The sequence below is a fragment of the Fringilla coelebs genome (assembly GCF_963513975.1).
Source record: "Fringilla coelebs genome assembly, chromosome: 5".
Taxonomy (NCBI): Eukaryota; Metazoa; Chordata; class Aves; order Passeriformes; family Fringillidae; genus Fringilla; species Fringilla coelebs.
This window is the reverse complement of record NC_140033.1, coordinates 3,364,983-3,385,213: the sequence shown is the minus strand read 5'-3', so window position 1 is coordinate 3,385,213 and position 20,231 is coordinate 3,364,983. Positions and strand designations below refer to the sequence as shown.

General features: G+C 40.3%; 1 protein-coding gene across 3 annotated transcripts in view; it reads right to left on the bottom strand.

Annotated features, from left to right (window-relative positions):
* The window catches only part of LOC311153823 (uncharacterized protein), a 61,211-nt gene that overhangs the window by 10,679 nt on the left and 30,301 nt on the right, over positions 1-20,231 (bottom strand). For 2 of the 3 annotated variants that reach the window (XM_084205879.1, XM_084205880.1), the window contains exon 3: positions 12,740-13,003. In XM_084205879.1, the coding sequence (XP_084062005.1) occupies positions 12,818-13,003 (186 nt within the window). In that variant the 3' untranslated portion in view covers positions 12,740-12,817. Of the gene's footprint in view, positions 1-12,739; positions 13,004-20,231 lie in introns of those variants that run through there. The other variant, XR_014616156.1, reaches the window with a different exon arrangement.

Here is a 20,231-nt window from a genome sequence, read left to right as displayed (position 1 = left end):
ACTTCTCGCTTTTTAGCAACAGCAGCGGTAAATATTTAGCATTCATTGGTGTTTTAGGATGGCAGAGCTTCTAACAACACACCAGGATGAACTTTTGAGGAGAAGTTATCTTCTTTCACAGAGAACCACACAGGCTTGATACAGGGACATGAATCTAAAAATTCCAGGGAATCACAGAATAATTTGGGATGTAAGGGATCCTGAAGACCATCCAATTCCAACCCTCTGCCATGGGCAGGAACACCTTCCACTCTCCCAGGTTGCTCCAAGCCCCATCCATTCCGTGGTCTTGAAAAATTCCAGGGGTGAGGCAGCCACAGTTTCTCAGGGCAACCTGTTACCAGGGCCCCCCTACCCACACAGCCAAGAATTTCTGCCTAATATCAATCTAAACCTACTCTCCTTCAGCTTTCATCATTCCCTTGTCCTAACACTAATTACCTTTTACTAAAAAATAAAAACCCTGAAGCTAGTATTGAAGTGAATTTTCATGTTTAATTTTATTGTTACTGCTACGTAATGCCCATTGCTTTATGCTGTCTCAAGATCAACTGTGCTCCCTTGCCTTGAAAGAAGCATTTTATAGATTGTTTTCCTCCTTGGTAAACTTAGCTGCAAAAACACAGGCATGGAAAATGCCTGATTTGCTATTTTTCTTTCACCTCATTACCTCAAGAAGTAACAGAGAAAAGAAAGAGAGAAAAAAAAGAGAGAATGCAAGACCTTAATAAAGGGGAAAGTAAATGGTAACTCTGATTGTGTATTATTAGAATATGATGAGAATTTATGCAAGAGGACACTGGTTTAGCCAGCAAAGCACTTAACAGAAGTGACTAAAGACATGCTTGCTGCTTGCATGACACAGCTCTCTCTTTCCAGCCCTTCTATCATCCAAACACATTTTACTGCCACCCCTTCTGCAACTCCTGAACCTGATTTTTTGACTGAAGTTTAGACAGTACTTGGAGGCACCAAAGTGCACAGCACACCCAGTTCAGTAATCCAGGAAAAGATAAGACTTTCAGATGTACTTGTTCTACCAACACCTTGCATTCCACAAGGAGAGAGGAACAAAGAGAACAAACTGGCCAACACCACAAATGAGCCCTGAGAAATGAGAAACACAAAAAGAAATAATCTAATGAAGAAGATCGTTTCCTGACACAAGAAATAAAGTTTATAGATTCTGAACTCCTGCTTATTTCTCATTCTGTAAGTCAAACAATTAAATTTAAACCAAGTAAGGCATAACTGACTCATTTTTAATTCTGAGTCATCCCAAATCAGTGGATTCCTGTGTCAGACTATCTGTGCCCTCCAGAAGGCAATGGAATAGGGCAATTTCTAATCCACTTAAGAATCAGGAAATTCACACAGCAGGTGTGAACACTAACAAACCACTATTTTCACTTTATACTAAAAAAAAAAATTCAATCAAGCTCTCTCTATGGAATACAACAAGAGTTCTGAAAAGAGTGGATAAGATAAGCCACGCTGTTTTACACAAAAAAAAAGTAGGGCAAGTCCTTTCCTGGCTCGTCCCACTAGAATTACAGACCTTGAACTTGGAGAAAACAAATAAAAAACCTCTTGACAGCAGTAAAAGATCAGGGCAACCTCCTTCACACTGCCCTGTGCTGGGGGCTGCACACACAAACCACATCCTGAACAGCACCAGCTCTGCTCCTGATGCCACGAGGCAGCAATTCCTCACCTTCCAATGTATCCCAATTTAATATTCTGCAAAAGCAAACACACTGGGTTTATGTAATAACTGCCAGTGTGTCACTCACTCCATGGGATTTGGAGCTTTAACTCCTTAAGGATGCAATCCTAGAAAAATTAATGCATTCCAAGAGCCTGGAATACTCATATTTCTGGGGAATTTATCACAGAAGTATTTAGCACAGTGGTTTTAAATCTTCTAATTTTACGAGGAGATTCGAACTGCTCAGCATTTTTCTGAAAATTCTTGTTCCCAGAATTACCAAGTTACATAAGAATCTCATATGCCAATAACGAAACATTTTCTAGTCTCCAAGGTAGCACAGAAACGCCAGAAATTTGTCTGACATTCCTCCCCCTTCCAAAAAAAACCCCAGCAGGCACGTAAAAAGAACTCTAAGTGTTATTTGTAAAGTCTCATTAATTATCAATTATTGAAATACTAGTAGCCCAATTGTTCCTGAATACTTGGTGAGGAATGTTATTTCCATGCATTCCTGTCAGGTCTTCTTTATCCTGGGAAAGAAAGAGAAGAAAGAAAAAAAAAAAGAAGAAAGGAAGAGAAGAGAAGAGAAGAGAAGAGAAGAGAAGAGAAGAGAAGAGAAGAGAAGAGAAGAGAAGAGAAGAGAAGAGAAGAGAAGAGAAGAGAAGAGAAGAGAAGAGAAGAGAAGAGAAGAGAAGAGAAGAGAAGAGAAGAGAAGAGAAGAGAAGAGAAGAGAAGAGAAGAGAAGAGAAGAGAAGAGAGAAGAGAGAAGAGAAGCAGTTTGCATCACAGTTTTCCAGCCTTTTTAAGATTACAAGTACCTGATGTTTTTATTAAAATAAGTATCTATGGCTTTAATAAAACACATGAATTAAACTAAGATGTCTCCTCCCAGTATCACAACATCAACCACTATGGGATCAGCATTTGGAATAAAATCAGCAGGAGCACTTCCCCATCAATGACAGCAATATACAGCTCTGTTAATTTATTGCTCATTATTATTCATCATTACTCTGGCTGAAAACAACTTTCAGGAGAGGACTAGCTGGGAAACTTTGCATTTTTCCTTAGCAAGTATCTATGTAAAACATAAAAATGAGGCATCTAAACTATCTGCTCCCAATTACAAAGGCTGTTTATTTAGTCCACAAATTCTCCTACATTACAAAAGTAGATTTTAAATGATTAACACACACATTAAAAAGTCCAAATCCTAGCTAACACTTAAATATTGGTGTCTTAAAGCTATTTTTAGTAAAGAGCAGCAGTACAGACGAGTGTGGAGCTCTGGCTACAGCTCTGGAAGCTACCAAATATCTGATTAATCCCATGGAAAAGGATAGCTGGATTTCTAGTGAAGTATCCAAGCTTACAAAATTCCCCTTATCTCTTTATTTGCTATAGGTGGTACAGTGGCATCACATCACCTGTGCCTGCCCCTACATTAAGGCAAGAAAATTGGAAAAATTCCTTCTCACTCCCTCTTAACCTCTTCATCCTCATTCCAGACCCAAAGCCTCCAAAATGTTTTGCACAGGCATGTTGTAAAACTAACTTTAGGTGTTTAGTAGAGTGACAAAGGGAACCATTTTGGATCCCTCTGCAGAACTAACGCCTCAAACTGCAGTTCTGCTCATTTGTATTTGAATCCAGCTCGTGTGCTGGTATTCCAGCAGCATATGGCAGTGTGTATTTCAGTTGGAAGAGCTTCAAGGAGGAGCAGCAGCATCATTCTAAAAAACTGCTTATATACCAAATCAAGTTGGTGGTTTTTGTTTTTTTTTTTTTTTCAAGTGAGTTCCACTTAAATCCTTAGGATGCTCATGCTCTTCTACCAACAAAAAAAAAAACCCTCCACATCCAGAACCAAGTTTCCTTTGCCCAATTATCTTTAGACTGTTACAGGCTTTTTATGGCAGAACACCAAGAAATAACAACTATGAAGGAAGCTCCAGTTCCCTCTTTAGAACCATGATGATAAAAAGGAGATAAGATCTTACTACTTGTTGTTTGGAATTATTCCAGCAATTAGGAGACTCTGGATAAAGTTCATCTCACTTTAAAAATCAGATATACAGGTGAGATTAATCTTAATCCAGTGGGATAACATGGATGTCACTTTTCACAATGCTGGTTAGGTGAAACCCTCAGTTGCAGGGGAAACAGAGCTCTGAAAACCTGCAGAAGAGATGGTATTTGCATCACAAATCTGAGCAGGAGTCACCATAAACCAGCCACATGTTGTACCACTGCCAACACCTCAGCAGAGTCTGAAATCCCACGTCAAGTGTCTAAAATAGACAACACCAGAAACATCAGTCCTGAAATAACCTTAGGACTTACAGAAGGTGAAAATAGACAACTTGAAGGAAACAAACTCTCTGAGTAAACACCAAGGTGATTATTCACTGATTGGAGAAGCTTTTTCAGGCCTTGATACCAACAAATCTTACCACTGATTTCAGTGAGATTTCTGCCTGAGCAAGGACTGTGGGGTCTTTCCCTTGAGAACTGCTCAACAGCTAACTACAAATATCTAAAGAAGGTGAAGCATCCCCCTGCAAACTGTACACAAACCTTGCTTCAAAGCAGTTATCCCAAGCACTCTGTACAGCCCCATCTGTGGAGCAGACAATTCCTCCAGTGAGCATTGTCCCAAACCACAAGAATTTTGTGTTAATTTTCCTTAATTCTTGGCAGACATTAACTGAAAACACCCCACTCTGTCCTGACACCATCCCTGAACATTTGCATTCAATCCACACTTATTTGATGGAACAAATAAACACCAAGCTCTCAGCATCCTTCAGACCTCCAGGAAATACTGTCCTCCTCCAAATTAACATAACAAAGAGATCAGCAATTGCTGAAGCAAACACCTGCTCTAAGGTTTGGTGGGCAGAAGAGTTTTTCAAACCTGCTAGAAACTGAGATCAGCTAGCACTCAGCTGCAAGAAACCCCAGCCCTGCATTATGTAATCTACATAGTTTTTAGACCAGTCTGCATTCTTGTAGAGCCCAAAACTGAGGAAGCTACAGACAGAACAAAAGAGAACAGAAAAAGTTCATCAACCTCAGCCCAGAGGCTGCTGAGGAGTCTGTGTTTGCACACTGAGGCAGGACTGCCCACTCACCCACACAAACCTGAGCCCCGCAATCTTGTAATAACGAGGGTAAAGCACCACAAAATTTCCAGCGAGTCAGATCAGTCCTTTATTTGGATGAACAACCACTAACAACGAATCATTTAAAAGACCTGCTGCAGGGTTGGGTTTGGGTTTTCCTTTCCTTGGTAGTGTGTGAATAAGTCCAGACACAAACTCATCTTAAAAACTGAGAAACAGCTCAACTGATGCTGCCACTGACCATACGGAACGAACAGAAAGTGGTAACACAAATTCAGCCTGACCTTTAAAGACAGATTAATCTCACCCAGTTTCTGCTGTTGAGTATGCTGGGGTTTTCCTCATTTCACAGAATTGCAGAATGGTTTCTGTAAGGAGAGACCTTAAAGCCCATCCAGTCCCACCTCCTGCCATGGGCAGAGACACCTTCCACTATCCCAGGCTGGACACTCCAGGGATGGGGCAGCCCCAGCTTCTCTGAGTAACCTGTGCCAGGGCCTCACCACCCTCACAGTAAAGAATTTATTCCCAATATCTCATCTGAAACTGCTATCTTTCAGTTTGAAGCCATTCCTCCTTTTCCTGTCACCCCATGCTTTTGTAAACAGTCTCTGAAATGGAATATATACTGCTAGAAATACAGTCTCTGAGTACATCTCCAAGTTGCAAACTTTTCACTTACTTATATAAGAATGAGGAAAAACAGGTGAAACTATCAAGCACCCAAGTCAAACCAGGTTACTCCTTGCAATCAACATTATTTTATAACACCTTTATATGTGATTTAAAATTCCACTCATATTTTATATTTTTAGGTCACCCACAGACCTGTAATTTCTTTCATCCAAAGAGACTTTGCAAGCCTTCTCTTGCTTTTAATCAAGTATCAAATTTCTCTTTCTTAACCATCATGACTGGAAAAAACTCTAAAAGTGAGAACATTGGCTAGTTCAAAACACTGAAATACCAGGGTGGGATTTATTTCCTTCCATTTCAAATACCTGCACTGGGTCTCTGAGGATACTGGGTGCCCAAATCCCTCCCTACAGCTCAGGGAATGCAGGAAGCAGCTATCTGACCACACAGAGATGGTGACAGAAGGATGAACCAAACTGTTCATTCCACTTCACTGGCTGGGGCAGCATCCTCCAATTATTCCAGGAGGATGAGAGCCACAAGAAGGAGAAATTTTCTGGTAAAAATTTCTGGTAAAAACTTTCTTGTGTCGTTTTGTCTGACAAGAGCATCTCAAAGTGCATGGAAGCCCATGAAGCTCAAAACCTCTCCCTTCCAACAAAAGCACAATAAAAAAGAAAAGACACAAAACCAAGTTCAGCAGCACAGAGAGACTTCCCAGTTCCAGACAAGGCTCCATGCCTGGAAGTGTCCAAGGCTGGACAGGGATTGGAGCAACCTGGGATAGTGGAAATTGTCCCTGCCTATGTCAGGGGGTGGAACTGGATTGTCCTTAATGTCTCTTCCAATTCAAACCATTCTGTGGTTCTGAAACTTCCCAGCCCCATGAAGGTACCTGACAGTTATTAGCATCAAACATCATCTCTTGAAATTAAAGTGGCCAAACTGCAGGATTTTGGAGGTGGATAAATTCTCAGTGCAGTCACTCTAATGTAAACACTGCATTTTTAGACACCATTAATTAGCACTCCTCCAAACAACTCCAAAACCCCACATCAGAGGCAGAACTTGACCCAGTCCTGACTGGTGTACAGGATCTTCACTGCTGAAGAGTGGCTGCATTACTGACTACAAAGCACTCAAGTTCAGTACTTGAAACAGTAGTTTTCTCTATTTTTAGCTGTGCAACTAAAAAAAAAAAATCCCTGCTTGAGCATGAGGAATGGACCAGGTGACCTTAGTCAGGTCCTCAATAAGATCAGGCATTCTGTGATGGTAAAACAAGGAAATTGCTATAAAGAAAACTAAAATGAACAGGCAAAAAAAGGGGAAGGTATTAAAGGGATGACAGCTTGGTAAAGACCCCATATTGCATATGGAAGAAAAGAGTAAGTGCAACTTAAAACAATATAAAGAACAATATTAAGAAAGCGTTCAAAAGCATGTCCTTCAAAAAGAGAACTCATATTGTGATTCCAGTAAAAATAAAGACTTCAACAAACTGAATGCAAAATTTTAAGCTGAAAAAAAAAAATACTGATGTGTTAAGAGGAAATTTTATCAAATGCACCAGAAGGGTGAAGCTTATGAGAAAGCCTGCTAGGCCAGTAGGTGACAGAAGATAAAAGGCTTTACAGGGCAAAGCTGTGGGGAGGGGGAAAAAACCTCAGAAATGCTCCTTTGCCACATGAAAACCCAAATGAACTCAGTGTTCAGGACAGAAGAGTTCAGGGAAGTTCCAGCTCTGGCGCCTGCCTGCAGAGAGGAGCAGGAAAGAGGATCCTCTCCGGGAAGTTGAGCACTGCTCACTGCCAAAGCTTACCAGGAATTACACAGCCAGGAGCACGTGGACACAGCCAGATTTCTAAGGAAACCAAATTATTAAAAATACCAACTGATGGACTGCAGTCTGCAGGTCACAGACAGGAGGGCTTTGTGGATACTGGGAGTCCCTAAAAATTACCAACTTCTCCACAAGATCTTCAAGAAAACTCAGCTGTAAGGTAGAAAGGAGGAAGAGTCTTATTAATCAACCCTTAATTTACATGCAGAGAACATAAACCCTTATGCACACACATAAAACCAGACTCCTGTACTGGTCTGGAGTTAGACCTTTCTCATTTCAATAAATTATGCTGAAAAGGACACACTGTGAGGTCACAGGTCTATTACAGATAAACCAGCAAATGCATCAAAGCAGTTATCCTCAGTTTTTTCTTCCAGCTAGTTATTATACAGCGTGACTGGGAGAGAAAACAGAAGATGAAATTCAAGTAGATTAATTCTAAGGCCCTGTATATAGAAAAAAGCAGCTGAAAATGAGGGGTTCTAAATTAGTTTTTTCCCCGATTAGGAGAGACCTTGAAGTCATTGCAGATAGCTTTGTGAAAATTCAGTTTTCACAGTGGTTGACAACAGGAGCAGTGAAAAAGCAAAGAGAATTTCAGGAGTAATTAGGAATGAACAGAGGTGGTAAGAGGAAGCAGCCGTGGGACATTGGGACACTGCACTCTTATGTAGCACCTTCATATCCTCAACTCTCTACTTCCCTAAGCTGCAGCTGTAGGACACCATTAGAAAAGTTATTTCATGCTACAGATCCTTTAAATCTGGCCCAGTTTTACAAACATCAGATATTTGCTATGTTAATGTTGAAAAACAAGAGCACGTAGCAGTTCTACTGCTCAGGCAATTTCCTACACCTAATCATCTAAAACAAGTGTGTATTTATGAATGTGGAGATTGATTCTGTTAACTTATTTCCCTTATTCAGTATTTACTGGCAATGCAGAGAGTGGCAAACCAGCAGGCTCCAACCAAGTTGGTTCTGAGACTAAAAAAATCAGAAGATGAAAAATGCTGTGAACAAAGCAGCATGGACCTTTTAAACACTGAACATCATCCTCAGTCATCCAAAAAGGTGAATCCCTTGCCCACCCTGTATTTCAAAGGTGAAATTACACATAGGCAGCACTGGAACCCTCTTCCCAGGGTAGTGGTGGAGTCAGAAAATGCATGGATATGGCACTTGAGGATATGGTTTGGTGGTGAACATGGTGGTGCTTCAGGGCAGAACTTGGTGATCTTAGAGGTCATTTCCAACCTTAGCAATTCTGTGATGAAGAATGACATTGTATCTTACATATTATTATCTATTCCTACAAGGTATTTTACAGTGACTCCACATTTACAAGTGCACCAAAACAGGACAGGGATTTTACCACAAATTCAGCTGTGCCACGTGCAGAAGTGGGCAAACCCACTGTACTTTTGGCAGGACTTGGTGCCATTTCAGCTCTTCTTTCTACAGGGATCTCAGGCTGGGATCTGTTCCCAGCACTGTTCAATGAATTCATAAATGACATGAAAAGGGCTCAACAGTGAGATGACAACATCTGCTGATGATAGTAAAGTTATTCACAGTAGCAAAGGCAGTAAATAAAAAGGAAAAACCAAAAAGAAATGCGTGCAGATAACTCACAGGACATTAAAATTTTGAAATGAAATTCAAGAGTGAGATTAATGAGGACTCTCAATGAAATTAAGTGTGAAGTAGGATGAGTGGAGGTGGGGCAAGTGGCCCTATTTCATGTATATAGGTCAGCAGGCTTTGAACTGACCCAACACTTGCAGCAGGCAGAGCTCTAGAAAATTATGGCTGTAATGGAAATAGTTATGTATGAATTACTTAAGCCTGTTCCAGTGCAAGAAGTGGATTTTAAATGGAGTTCTGGCTCAAAAGTTAAAAAAAAGAAGATGGTTCCTCACTGAACTGAGGAGGCTGATGTGTTAGTTAAACTGGAGAACCACAGAGCTTTACACTCCCCAGTACTTCTCACTAATGAATTCCAAAAGAGAAATCCAGTAAACAAAACAAAAACCCCCAAAAACCATCCAGCCCAGTCCATCCCTGTCTTACAGATGTCTGGACAATGAAGGGTGTGCAGAAAGAGGATCCTGTTCCCATTCTGTTGCTGTGCTCCTCAATAACCCACCTGAGGCCACTGCTGGAGACAAATCACTGCTCTAGGTCAGTAAATGACAAGAGCTGCTTTTCTCCTTCTACCTTCAGTACTTCTCTCCAAGTTGTCAGACTTTTCTATTCTATTCTAGACTTTCTGTGCTGTCTATCAGAGAAAATCCTCAGAACTATGCTGGAAAATCATATCCAAAATGTTCAGCAGGAGCAGCTGGAGGGGTAAAAGGGATCAGGTGCCTAAGCACAAAGTCTGTCACCCTGTAGATAATTCTTTTTGCATTAAAGTTGCAATGCAGCTTTGCTCCCCATAAAACATCCACCCACCAAAGTGCAGCAAAACAGTTCCCTCCTTCTCAAATGAAAACCAAGCATAGGTAAAAGGGTCCATTCATTATTTGAGTTCCCTTTTCCACAAATGTGACTTGAGCTTATTGCTCTTTCCCTCAATTTCCCCTACATTTCCACTCTTGTTAGAAGGAAAAACTCCCTTTCAAAATCACCTGGATTTCCAAGCAACAAGACAAAAAGTCCTATCTATTCCAGGAAACAGTCCTAATTCATTTAACAAAATTAATGGGTATTTTAATGACATTTTTAGACTACCACACTGCCACTGACTCTTGATACAGTTGACCTGCAGGTACAAAAATAGGAAAATATTAACCACTGTATCAAAATAATCTTTCAAAGAGTTACCATATCACTATTTCCCATTTTTTTCCTCTCAAAAAGACAAAAGACACCAAGTTACTCCAACATGGAGCAAAACAAATCTTCTGCCACAGAAAGAGAATTCAAAAGAAAATTTTACTTTTCTGGGCACATATAGCACGAATTCTTAACAGTCAAGGCTACAGAAACAACTTCTATGTCAACAGGTACTGAATCACTTTAAGAGACTAAAATTATTGAACAAATCACTGCCTCTAACCACCTACTCCCTCCCTCCAGTCTTGTAAAACTTCCCAGGGATAAAGATTGTTAGAACGTAACCTACATAAAAAACATCAGAAATCAATTTTGCCTGCGACTGTATTTTCTTTCACACAGCACAGCTGCCTAAATTTAGAGTGGCTGTTTTTATTTCTCTTACAAACTATGTTAACAAACTCTGTGGGGCTCTTCACTACCCCTGACACTGAACCACAGGCTTGCAGATGAAGGCTGGGAAAACTGACAGGGTCAAATGTCTGAGTTGGGAAGAGAAAGATGATTAAGGGGGATGTACCAGTGATCAAGTGCAACTCCACTCAGCTCTGGAAAGTCTGGAATAGGAATGGAATATGGAGAAACAAGCATAGATGAATTAATTTTATATACAAATATATCTAACTGCACACTTGGAATTCCTGGAAGGTTTGCCACCTGGGCTAAATCATCTAAATCCAGGCAGAACTACCCATGGCAAAGATGAAATAATTTCTACAGGCACATTTTAGAGACAAGTCGTCCCCTTCAAGGGGGTCTGGAATAGGAACTGTCAGGAAGCTGCTCCCTATGGCTTCAGCAGCACCTGGACATTTAAGCTTCATGAGAAAAACCTCACCCACATTTGAGGTAAAACAGAAAAATGGAGGTATTTGGATTGTTTGGGATGTTCTGTAGAAGCATCCAAGCTGAAACTCCTCTGTGTACACTCCTGAGAATCCTACATTACTGTGTCTGATTGCTACTACATCAGGCTTCCACAAATACACTCCTGTGCTCTTTCACAAGTACCCAATTCCATCTTTGAGAGTTATTGATGCTGCTTGGAAAGGTCAAGGATCTGGATCCACACACACCAACAACCTTCACTGTACCCTACAGTGTGTCTCAATTCTGTATCCTCCTCACTGTGCTTGCTGCAGACACTTTGCCTGCACACTCCTTCCAGATGTGAAAACAGCATTTGCCTGAAAAAAACACTTTCCTCAGCTCCATACTGAAAGGAATTAACAGGCTGAAGAATTACAGCAGAAAGAAAACCATTCTGGCATTTAACATGTGGTGACAACCAACCAATGGAGGAAATCAAGTATTAGGGTGGAAAACTGCAGCTGTACTCAGCTGGTACCTGCAAATACCTGCTGTTGAAATTAGGCAACATATATAAAAGGTGAGCATTGTTACTGGATATATTCTATTTGTATTCCCCCAGATCACAGAGCTGCCACCACACAATTCTTATTTCTTCTTGGATCCACCATATCTAAAAAACAATGATCTTCTTGTGCTGTGGAAAGGGATGGAATGTGAAATCCCATCCACATCCCAACAGAATCCCACAAACATTTTGGCAGGAAAAATTTATTATGTAAAGCCCAGATGGCATCCCAAATATTTCTACTTCAAAATTTAGGATTTTTTTTTTCTTAAAATAAATTACACAAAAGCATCATGCCTAAAATTAACTGTAGAAGAGCATCAGGCAAGGTAACCAGACTTAACTGAGCAGTTATTTGGACTATGGGAAGAATGGGAATGTGGTTTTTCTCCATTTAAGTCCATTGTCAGAAATGAATAATATTTTTCTATTCAACTATATTTGAATGACTGGCAGAGAAGGAAGATATAATGAGCAAATACATCCAGAAACATATAACACTTGGAGAAGAACTTTTCCAGTTGTCTAAAGTCTAACACCTCTGCCATCAACTTCTGAAGCAACGTTTCAAACTTTCAGAAACAAATTTGCCATTTTTTGTTATTCTGACAGGCTTCTTTTGCTTAATATTTGGGTTTTTTCCCACAGTGCAATTTCAGTTCTGAATCTGGGAATATGTGACTTCAAAATGGTTTTAGCTGCTGCTTCACTGAAGCAGCTAAACCTGATTATCAGTTTGGTTCAGCATGGACTAAGGCACTGCCCACCCTTTAAGCTCTGGGATAAAGATCAAGCCTTGATTCCGACTGTCATTTTGCAGCGAGCCCACTCCTAGATTCCTTTTATATCTATCACTGCACTGAATGCCAAAGAAATCTCAGTGTACTTGGCATGAAGGCTGCACTTCCTATATTTATGCTCCAACTAATGTATGCTCCATTTTAGTCCTTCCCAGCTTCAAATCATCTGAGGGAAGACGGCATGAAGTGCAAAACAGTCCATGCAACTGTTTTACTAATACAAAATGCTGATTACTGCCTTTCCATCACCACCTTTCTCGTGCATTTTCCATTTAAATCTAACCAAAATATTAACCCAGAAGGAACCATGGTCATTTCTGTACAGCATACAGCCATATCAGGCTTGTTGCTCCACCTCAAAACTTGCCAGAAAAATAAACCATTACTTTTTAATTGTACTACCTTAACTTTGCTGGCAGAAGCACGTTTTGATTCTTCAAGGCGGAAGAAAGTGAAATGCTCTCTCCAGGCAAGAATTCCTTATATGTGGCACACTAACACTTCATCCTTTTTAATTATTCCACAGGTGGTTGCCTTGGAAACTGCCAAGTAGCTCTTGGATGTGAGGGACCCAGCATGAGACAGTGACGAGCCTTTGTAGCCACGGCATTCGGATCCACGTTGGCTGCAGCAGCGGCAGGAGGACGTGGAAGAGTCACAGAAAACCTGGAAAAGACGGTTAAAATTAACAGGCATTAATTACATTGCTGAGTCCTTCAAACAGAAAACACAAGGAGTGCTGATAGCCCTTGAAGAGTGGATAAAAAGCACATTTTAGAGGCATCTGCTCCTGCAGCTCCCCAGCACAGCCCCGGATTTCACCTTCGGAGGACGGCACTGAAATGGAGATGCCGGCGGAGCTCACGAGCTCAGCCCTCAAGATCCAGCAAGATGAGATTATTTTCCCCTCAGCTTCCAAAGAGACCTTCCTGAGTGTCTGGTCCAACTGCCTGAAATTCAGTGCTATTGTTTTGCTTTGAATAAAAATAGAGTGACTATAAATAGCTGCCATCGCGAATGCTGATTCACTGTATTCCGTATCATACAGCAAATTGCTCCCAACTTCACTCAGCCTCAAGAACTAGGAAAATTCTCTTTACCTAAAACACAGCTAGAAGCCCAGCAAAGCATCCAGTTCTGCATTTGTGTCGCTGGTCTAAAAGCACAGAAGATTTTCCTTTTCCCTCTTTGATTGCTCATCATTTCAAAAGCTGTTAATGTGCACATAAATAAATAAATAAAACCACCAAAAACCAAACCAAAGCAAAACCTTTTTATGCTTTCTGCTACTGGTCAAAACTATAATTTTCAATTTTTCAAGAATCTTTTCTGTTTCCCCATTTTCACTTTTTAAACAAAAAACGTTAAGACTTTAAAAAATCATTTTCATTAAAACTGTCCATGATGGAAATGGTCACTCCTGCACCTCTCTTCACTGATATGATTAGTATGTCCAAGTCAGTGATTTCTTGAGACCTCATTCATATATAAGTGCTTGGATTTGTGCTATCACAAATTGCCTGGCAGCACCTCAAGAGTAAGAGGTGGATTTGCTTCCACCCATCCATGATGAGACACCCAAAAGACACAAGAGCATGTTTGTTAATTCCACAGCTGAGTTTTACTAGAACCAACTAGATTAAATATACATTTATTGCACAGAAAAAAATTACAGTGAAGAGAAATGAAATAGTTTCTGAGTGATCTCCTCAGTGCTCACTTTACCCTTCCAGGGCAGGTCCTTCTCTCTTTCTTGCCTTTTTCAGTTGCTTGCTTGATTAAAAATTAGAATCTGAAACCAATTTTTTTCTCTGTCACTGAATCCCACCAAGGACAAAGCAAATCCTGGTGGGTTCCACAGTTTTCCCTTTCTTACTTCTCTCTCCACACCTCTTCCAGTCACCTCATTTTCCCATTTATGAACAAAGTTTCTGAAAAATAACATGACAAAACCAGGCACTTTCTTTCCCTCATTTCCAGCAGTTCCAGAAGTGAGACCTGTTTAATCCTGTCTGGATTCAATTTAGGATGAACATGAGTTTCCCCAATTCCCTCATCCCACCAGCCCAGGGCACACCTGCCATCCACCTCCATACTTTGGGAGGGGAAAATATGCCCATCAGGTTTGGTTTGTTAAGCATCTTCTGGGGATTTTTTCCCTGCAGAAGCGGCATTCTAAAACACTGTGGAAAATCCAGAGCATTTTCTCTGTTCTTCTTTTCCAAGTTACAGCTATAACCTCCTGCATGTCCTCCTAATGCAGGAGAAAACCTCTCCTCTGCCCCAGTTCCCTCAAGTGTCTCTGGCAAACCAAGTCTCCAAAGCCTCAAAATGACCCTTTTATCACAGATGGTTCTTTCCTCTGAGGAAAGGTGGATTTTTCATCTCTGCCTCAGGCATCTCAACAGTACTCTCAAGCACATCCTCACTCTGCTCTCATGATCCCATTTTGTTTTTTCTCACAGGGCAGACAGGTGAATTTGTATCTCAGACCAAATCTGGTGCTTGACCAATTTCTCAGTGTTAGTCCTTTCAACCCACTGAGATGTTCTGAAAACCAGGGCATCCAGTTCTCAACAGGCAACAATGCCTGTCATTTTCATTTGCCTTCTTCTCAGAGCAGTATCACCCTGAAATTAAGCCAAAAATTGTGTTGAAAGTCTTCTTCTAACTTGATTTAGATCCTATACTTTTCTACAGGAATGCCTCAACAAGCTGATTTCTGTAGTCTTCACCTATAGGAGGTGATGAAACCATTGCATCTCCTCCCCATCTAGCATCTCAGACTAAGTAAATAACTTTAAAACTGCATGAGAGTGCTTGCTAGCTTTTTACCCTTTTTTAAAATATGTATTTTGGAAACTTCTATACAATGTATTTATGTTAAATATGCTCATTTTAACACATACCCTTCAGACACTCTGTTTCTGTGAGCAACCTCACCTGTGCAGGGGTTTATCTCTGCCATGTTCCTCCTGCCCAAACTTCTTAATCCCAATTTAATCTCTGCCTGTCTGCTGATCTGTCTGGATTCTTGGGCTCTTAGACTTCCTCTCTTTTCATATAAAGCATGGGAGCCATGGGATGAACTCAGTGAAAGACTTGGATTTCCTTTGTTTTCTGTAACATCATCTCACACCTGGATCAACATGGAGCTTCTGAACAACCCTTGGAAGAAAGTGATGTCACACTCTGCAAATCTTTCCAGACTTGTGTGGAAGAATGCTACTGACTCTTGAAAATACAAATAAAACCTTCTATCTCAGCCTGGAGAGGACACAGGTTTTTGTTTATTTCCAGCCTCCTGGCCTAGGGATGCCTCGAGGTTCACATTTTGCCTCTACCACCCCTGCTCTGGGACCCTGAGTCACAGAGAGTGATGGAGATGCTCTGCTCCCTTCTTCAGAATGAGCATCATTAAACACTAATAGCACTGCAAACTCCAGAGCTCCAAGTTATTAGTAAAATACATAAAACATGGGACTCCTCAATAGTAAAATTAAAAGCAAGATGAATAAAAGACTTTTAAGTAACTCCTCTGGTAAATTGGGGTTTCTTTTTTTTTTTTTTTTTCAAACTTGTTCTCAATCCATTAGAAACCTAATTTTCCAAATCCCTATGCAACCCTGAAATAAGTCTTTCTTTCCCTGTTTGAACATTTCCAGAGACTGCTAGTTTTGCCTTCCTCAGTCTCCATTCCTGCCAAAGGCTCCTTTCTGACCATTCTCTATCCCATCCTCCAAAAAGCTGCTTCCCAAAAATACCCTCAGATACTTTCAGGGAATGCTCCATCTCCTCCTAGAGACTTGCACCTGATGGCAAAACTTTCCTCCCATTGTGGTCAGAAAAGAAATTTCCAAGAAATTCCAACACCAGTCGTGATGCATCCCACACAGGAGTTTTCAAAAAGGCCCAAAGGTCAGCTTGCCAAAACTTTAATTAACAAGATCCAAGTTCTTATTTCCCCTTTTTGTCTGCAGAATTTCCTGTTTGGTTCATGTCTGGCACATTTTAGCCACGACTTCTTAGGGCAAAGCTCTTTGCCCTGTTCTTGGTTTCAGTCACAGCTCAATGAATGGATAAATGACCATTAGTTTAAGCTTTTGGTTTCTCTAGTTGTAGAGTTTTTTTAAATTCTTCAGAATTGATGCATAGAAGTGATACACAACCACAACCACCTTTTTTAGCCAACTAGAAAATTGATGTTTCCTTGATAACTGTACTTTTACATCCCCAGAAGGCACCCAGACAGCTTGAACCAAGTACAAAACTTCATTTTTATTCAATGTTTGAAATATTATACACACACACACACATATATATATATAAAAAATAAATATTATATATATATATGTATGTATACCAGTAGTAAGTCATAGCTACAACAGCAGATTGGAACTGCATTGAGAGTGAGTCCCACTGCCCCCTTTGGAAAACTCCAAATCCACTGCATTAAGATTCCAGAAGCAATTAATCATTTAAGATTCTTTCTTTAAAAAAAAACAAAAACAAAACTGACAAAAAAACCCCCAAACAACTTCTATTTCAGCGCTGTTCACTCCTCTTCTAATAGCCATTATTTTCTACCTGAAAAGAAGTTAAATGGTATTTTAGCAAAAGGTGTCAATCTTGGATATCTTTTTTTTTAAAAAAGCTTGTCAACAATTTTTTATGTTTTACTATTTGACACATAATAAGGAGAAAATAGGAGTAATCTTCTGAAAACTTTGAAGGCTGGCAAGAATCCCATCTCTTCAGAAAAAAACAGGCCCTGTGTTGTAAAGAAAATTATTTACTATTTGCTGTGATGGGTTTTTAAGGTTTACTTGCAAATGCTTGGTAAATAAAAAGGCACCTTTCTCTTAAATTATTTTGAAGTATAAACAACAAAAGCAGACCACAAAGCCTTCTTTAAACTATTCCACCTCGGGGAAGATCAGCACAGCTTGGCTACTTCACAGCTTTACCAAGGTAGTACACATCTGCACAATGAATACTGAAACAAATATTTTTGAAAAATGAAACAACAACAACAACAACAACCAAAAAACCCCAACAACAACAACAACAAAAAACCAACCAAAAACAAAACCAGAAAAGGCACTCTTTGCTGTCTTCAATAAAAACCTAAAGTATGAATTTTAAATGAGAAATATGGTAATTTCCCCTATATACACTGCAGGTTGCCAGAAAAATTTCAACCAAGCAAGCTTTTCCACAGATTCAACCAGAAGATTTCACAAAACACAGGTAAAAAGAATCATCAGGACACAAGGCACTGCCGAGGACAGGACTACTCAGGATCAGATGCCAACCAGAAATGAAGTACAGAGGGAAGTAAAACAGGCAAGAAAGGTATCAAAGTTTGGAGGCTCAGTCAGTAGCTACAAGATGACCTGAAGAAGGGAATCACAGAATAATTTAGGTTGGAAGAAGACCTGCAAGTCCAACCATGAACCCAATACTCTCATGGTACAGCAGCAGAACATCCTTGGGACCAAGTGTGGCCAGGCAACTTTGAGAAGCTTCAATCAAGGCAGCCCAAAATCAGATGGTCACTTTAAAAGATGTTTTTGAGTTGAATGAACACTTGGTCAGATCTCAAGGGGAAGGGTTTCCATGTAAGTGGTGGCAACAGTTCTGAAGACCTGGGCTGTCAGGAGCTCCTGAACAAAAATGGAAGGGGGAAAAAGGTAAAAGGTGCCTCTGCAAAACAGCTGAGTTCAGCAGCTCCCATGGTTAAAATGAGACCTGTACCAGCTGAAACTTGTGAAGGTGAACTCTTGCTGAAATAATTCACAAATTATCCAAAACCAAACCCATCTGAAAAGAAAACTGAATACTTTTCGGTCTTAAATACAAGGAAGTTTTGCTCTGGGCTAGCAGAAGAGACATGGAATCAGGGTGCTGAATTGTGACTTAGTGCTTCAACCATTCAGCACCATTACTTCAACAGTACTGGAGTCTTTTGGCAAGAAAATACAGCCCAATTTTATGTAACAACTTTCACTACAGTAAGAGTTACTGGTAAACTGAAATGAAAACAACAAAAATTATTTTGACAGTACTATAAAAAAAAACGATCAGTCAACACTTTCAGCAGTATCTGGAAAAAATCTTTTTCCCTCTATAGAGAACAACATCAGTATGTGATGCTCCAGGAGATGGGCATATTCTGAATTTCTAGTCTGTAACTCCACAGTGTTTTGTGGTGATAGACATTCCCTTGCCTAGACTGCACAAGCCTTTGTTGCTGGGGTTGACTTCTCCTTGGATCTTGGTCTTTACAGTTTCAGCTTTCTTCCTCTACTTCAGAAAACCTCCTCCTCCTCAGACTACAGAGGAAGCACAATAAACTAATACCATGTTAGTAAGATGCAAATCTCAGACTTATACAGGCTCAAGATCCTCTCCTCTTATTACAAACCACAGTAAAGTATTAAAAGCATGAGAGCTGGCACAGAGATTTCTTACCAAATGCTCTCCTAAGAGAAATAATCATTCAGTTGAGAAAACAAAATTATTTAGTGTGAAGGTCACCTGGTTTAGCTCTAAATACTGTTCAACATCTGGTCTTAAGATAAATATCAATTTGCGTCTTTAAAGCAGAGTTTATTTTTTGAAAAAACCTTTACTAAAAACAGTCATCACATACTGAGAATTTCCACATTCTACCTGCCAACACTCAAGACTAATTTGCCTCACATAAGCCCTCCAGTAAATCCAAAGCCCTTTTCCCTTGTGTATAGCTACCAATTACTACAACACAGATACTAAAAACTCAACAACAAGGTAAATGTTAATACCTAGATAACACTTGAACAGCTTCTGCTACATCAAGTAACTGTAATTTTTTTTCATTCCAGCATTCTGAGGCACACCTGGTTGTGAAGTTTTGGTGTTTAAGAGCAGGAGGGTGACCCCAGAGACACTTGTGGCTGCAGAGCAACTCAAACCACCACTATTCCCATGAGGAAAGGGCCAAGAACTAACAGCTAAAAGGGACTCTGTGGCTTCACCACCTGCTGCTGAAGCCACCTTTACCCATTTCTCATCCCTGACTGTTCACTCCCCTTCATGCAGGGTACTGACCCTGGAGAAATCTGATTTTGTTGCTTTTGTGGCTGGTTCTGCAGTGGGTTCACCCATGGTTATAGGAGCACCTGGCCAGGACCAGGGGCCAGCTGGTATCCAGACAGGAACTGAGGAATGCTGACTGCTTCTTTCAGCAATTCTGCTGGTTTATGCTAGCTTAAAATTCCATGAAACTATGTAGAATTAGGCATATCCGAGTTAGAAATGTGGCAAAACACAAAAAAAAGGGAAAAAAAAAAAAGAGAAAGAAGCAAGCACAGACTGTTTGTCCCATAGAAAAAATTACTAAGATATTGAAATCCTCATTTCTAAGTAACTCCCAAATGAGCCAGCCTGCCCTTCTGAAAAGCATTTTCAGCAGATGCCTGTTAATTTTTCAATTTTTCAGTCAAACATAAGCTACTGAGCTCAAAACAGGGAGTAACAGTTACATGTAATGACCTGCAACACCCTAAATGTCAAGACTAAATTACCCAGCAGTTCCTTCTGCCTCCCATCTCTGAAATGCTGATAAATTTTAGTTCCATCCCTAGCTGTGTCAGAGCAGCAGGCATTAACAGTTTCAAACACAAGAGTCAAATGTAATGATATCCCTGCTTGGAACAAATCCAGGGGTTGAATCTGATTTCTTCACGTAGAAACATGCAGCTCTTAACATTTGATCTGGAATTCGTACCTCGTTAGGAGGGAAGCAGCAGAAGTCTCACCCATTCCTGGTTCCAAGCTGGTGATGAAGGAGGAGGAAAAGGAGAAGGAAAAGGAGCTGTGCTGTGCTAGAGCTGGTCACCAACCCCATCAA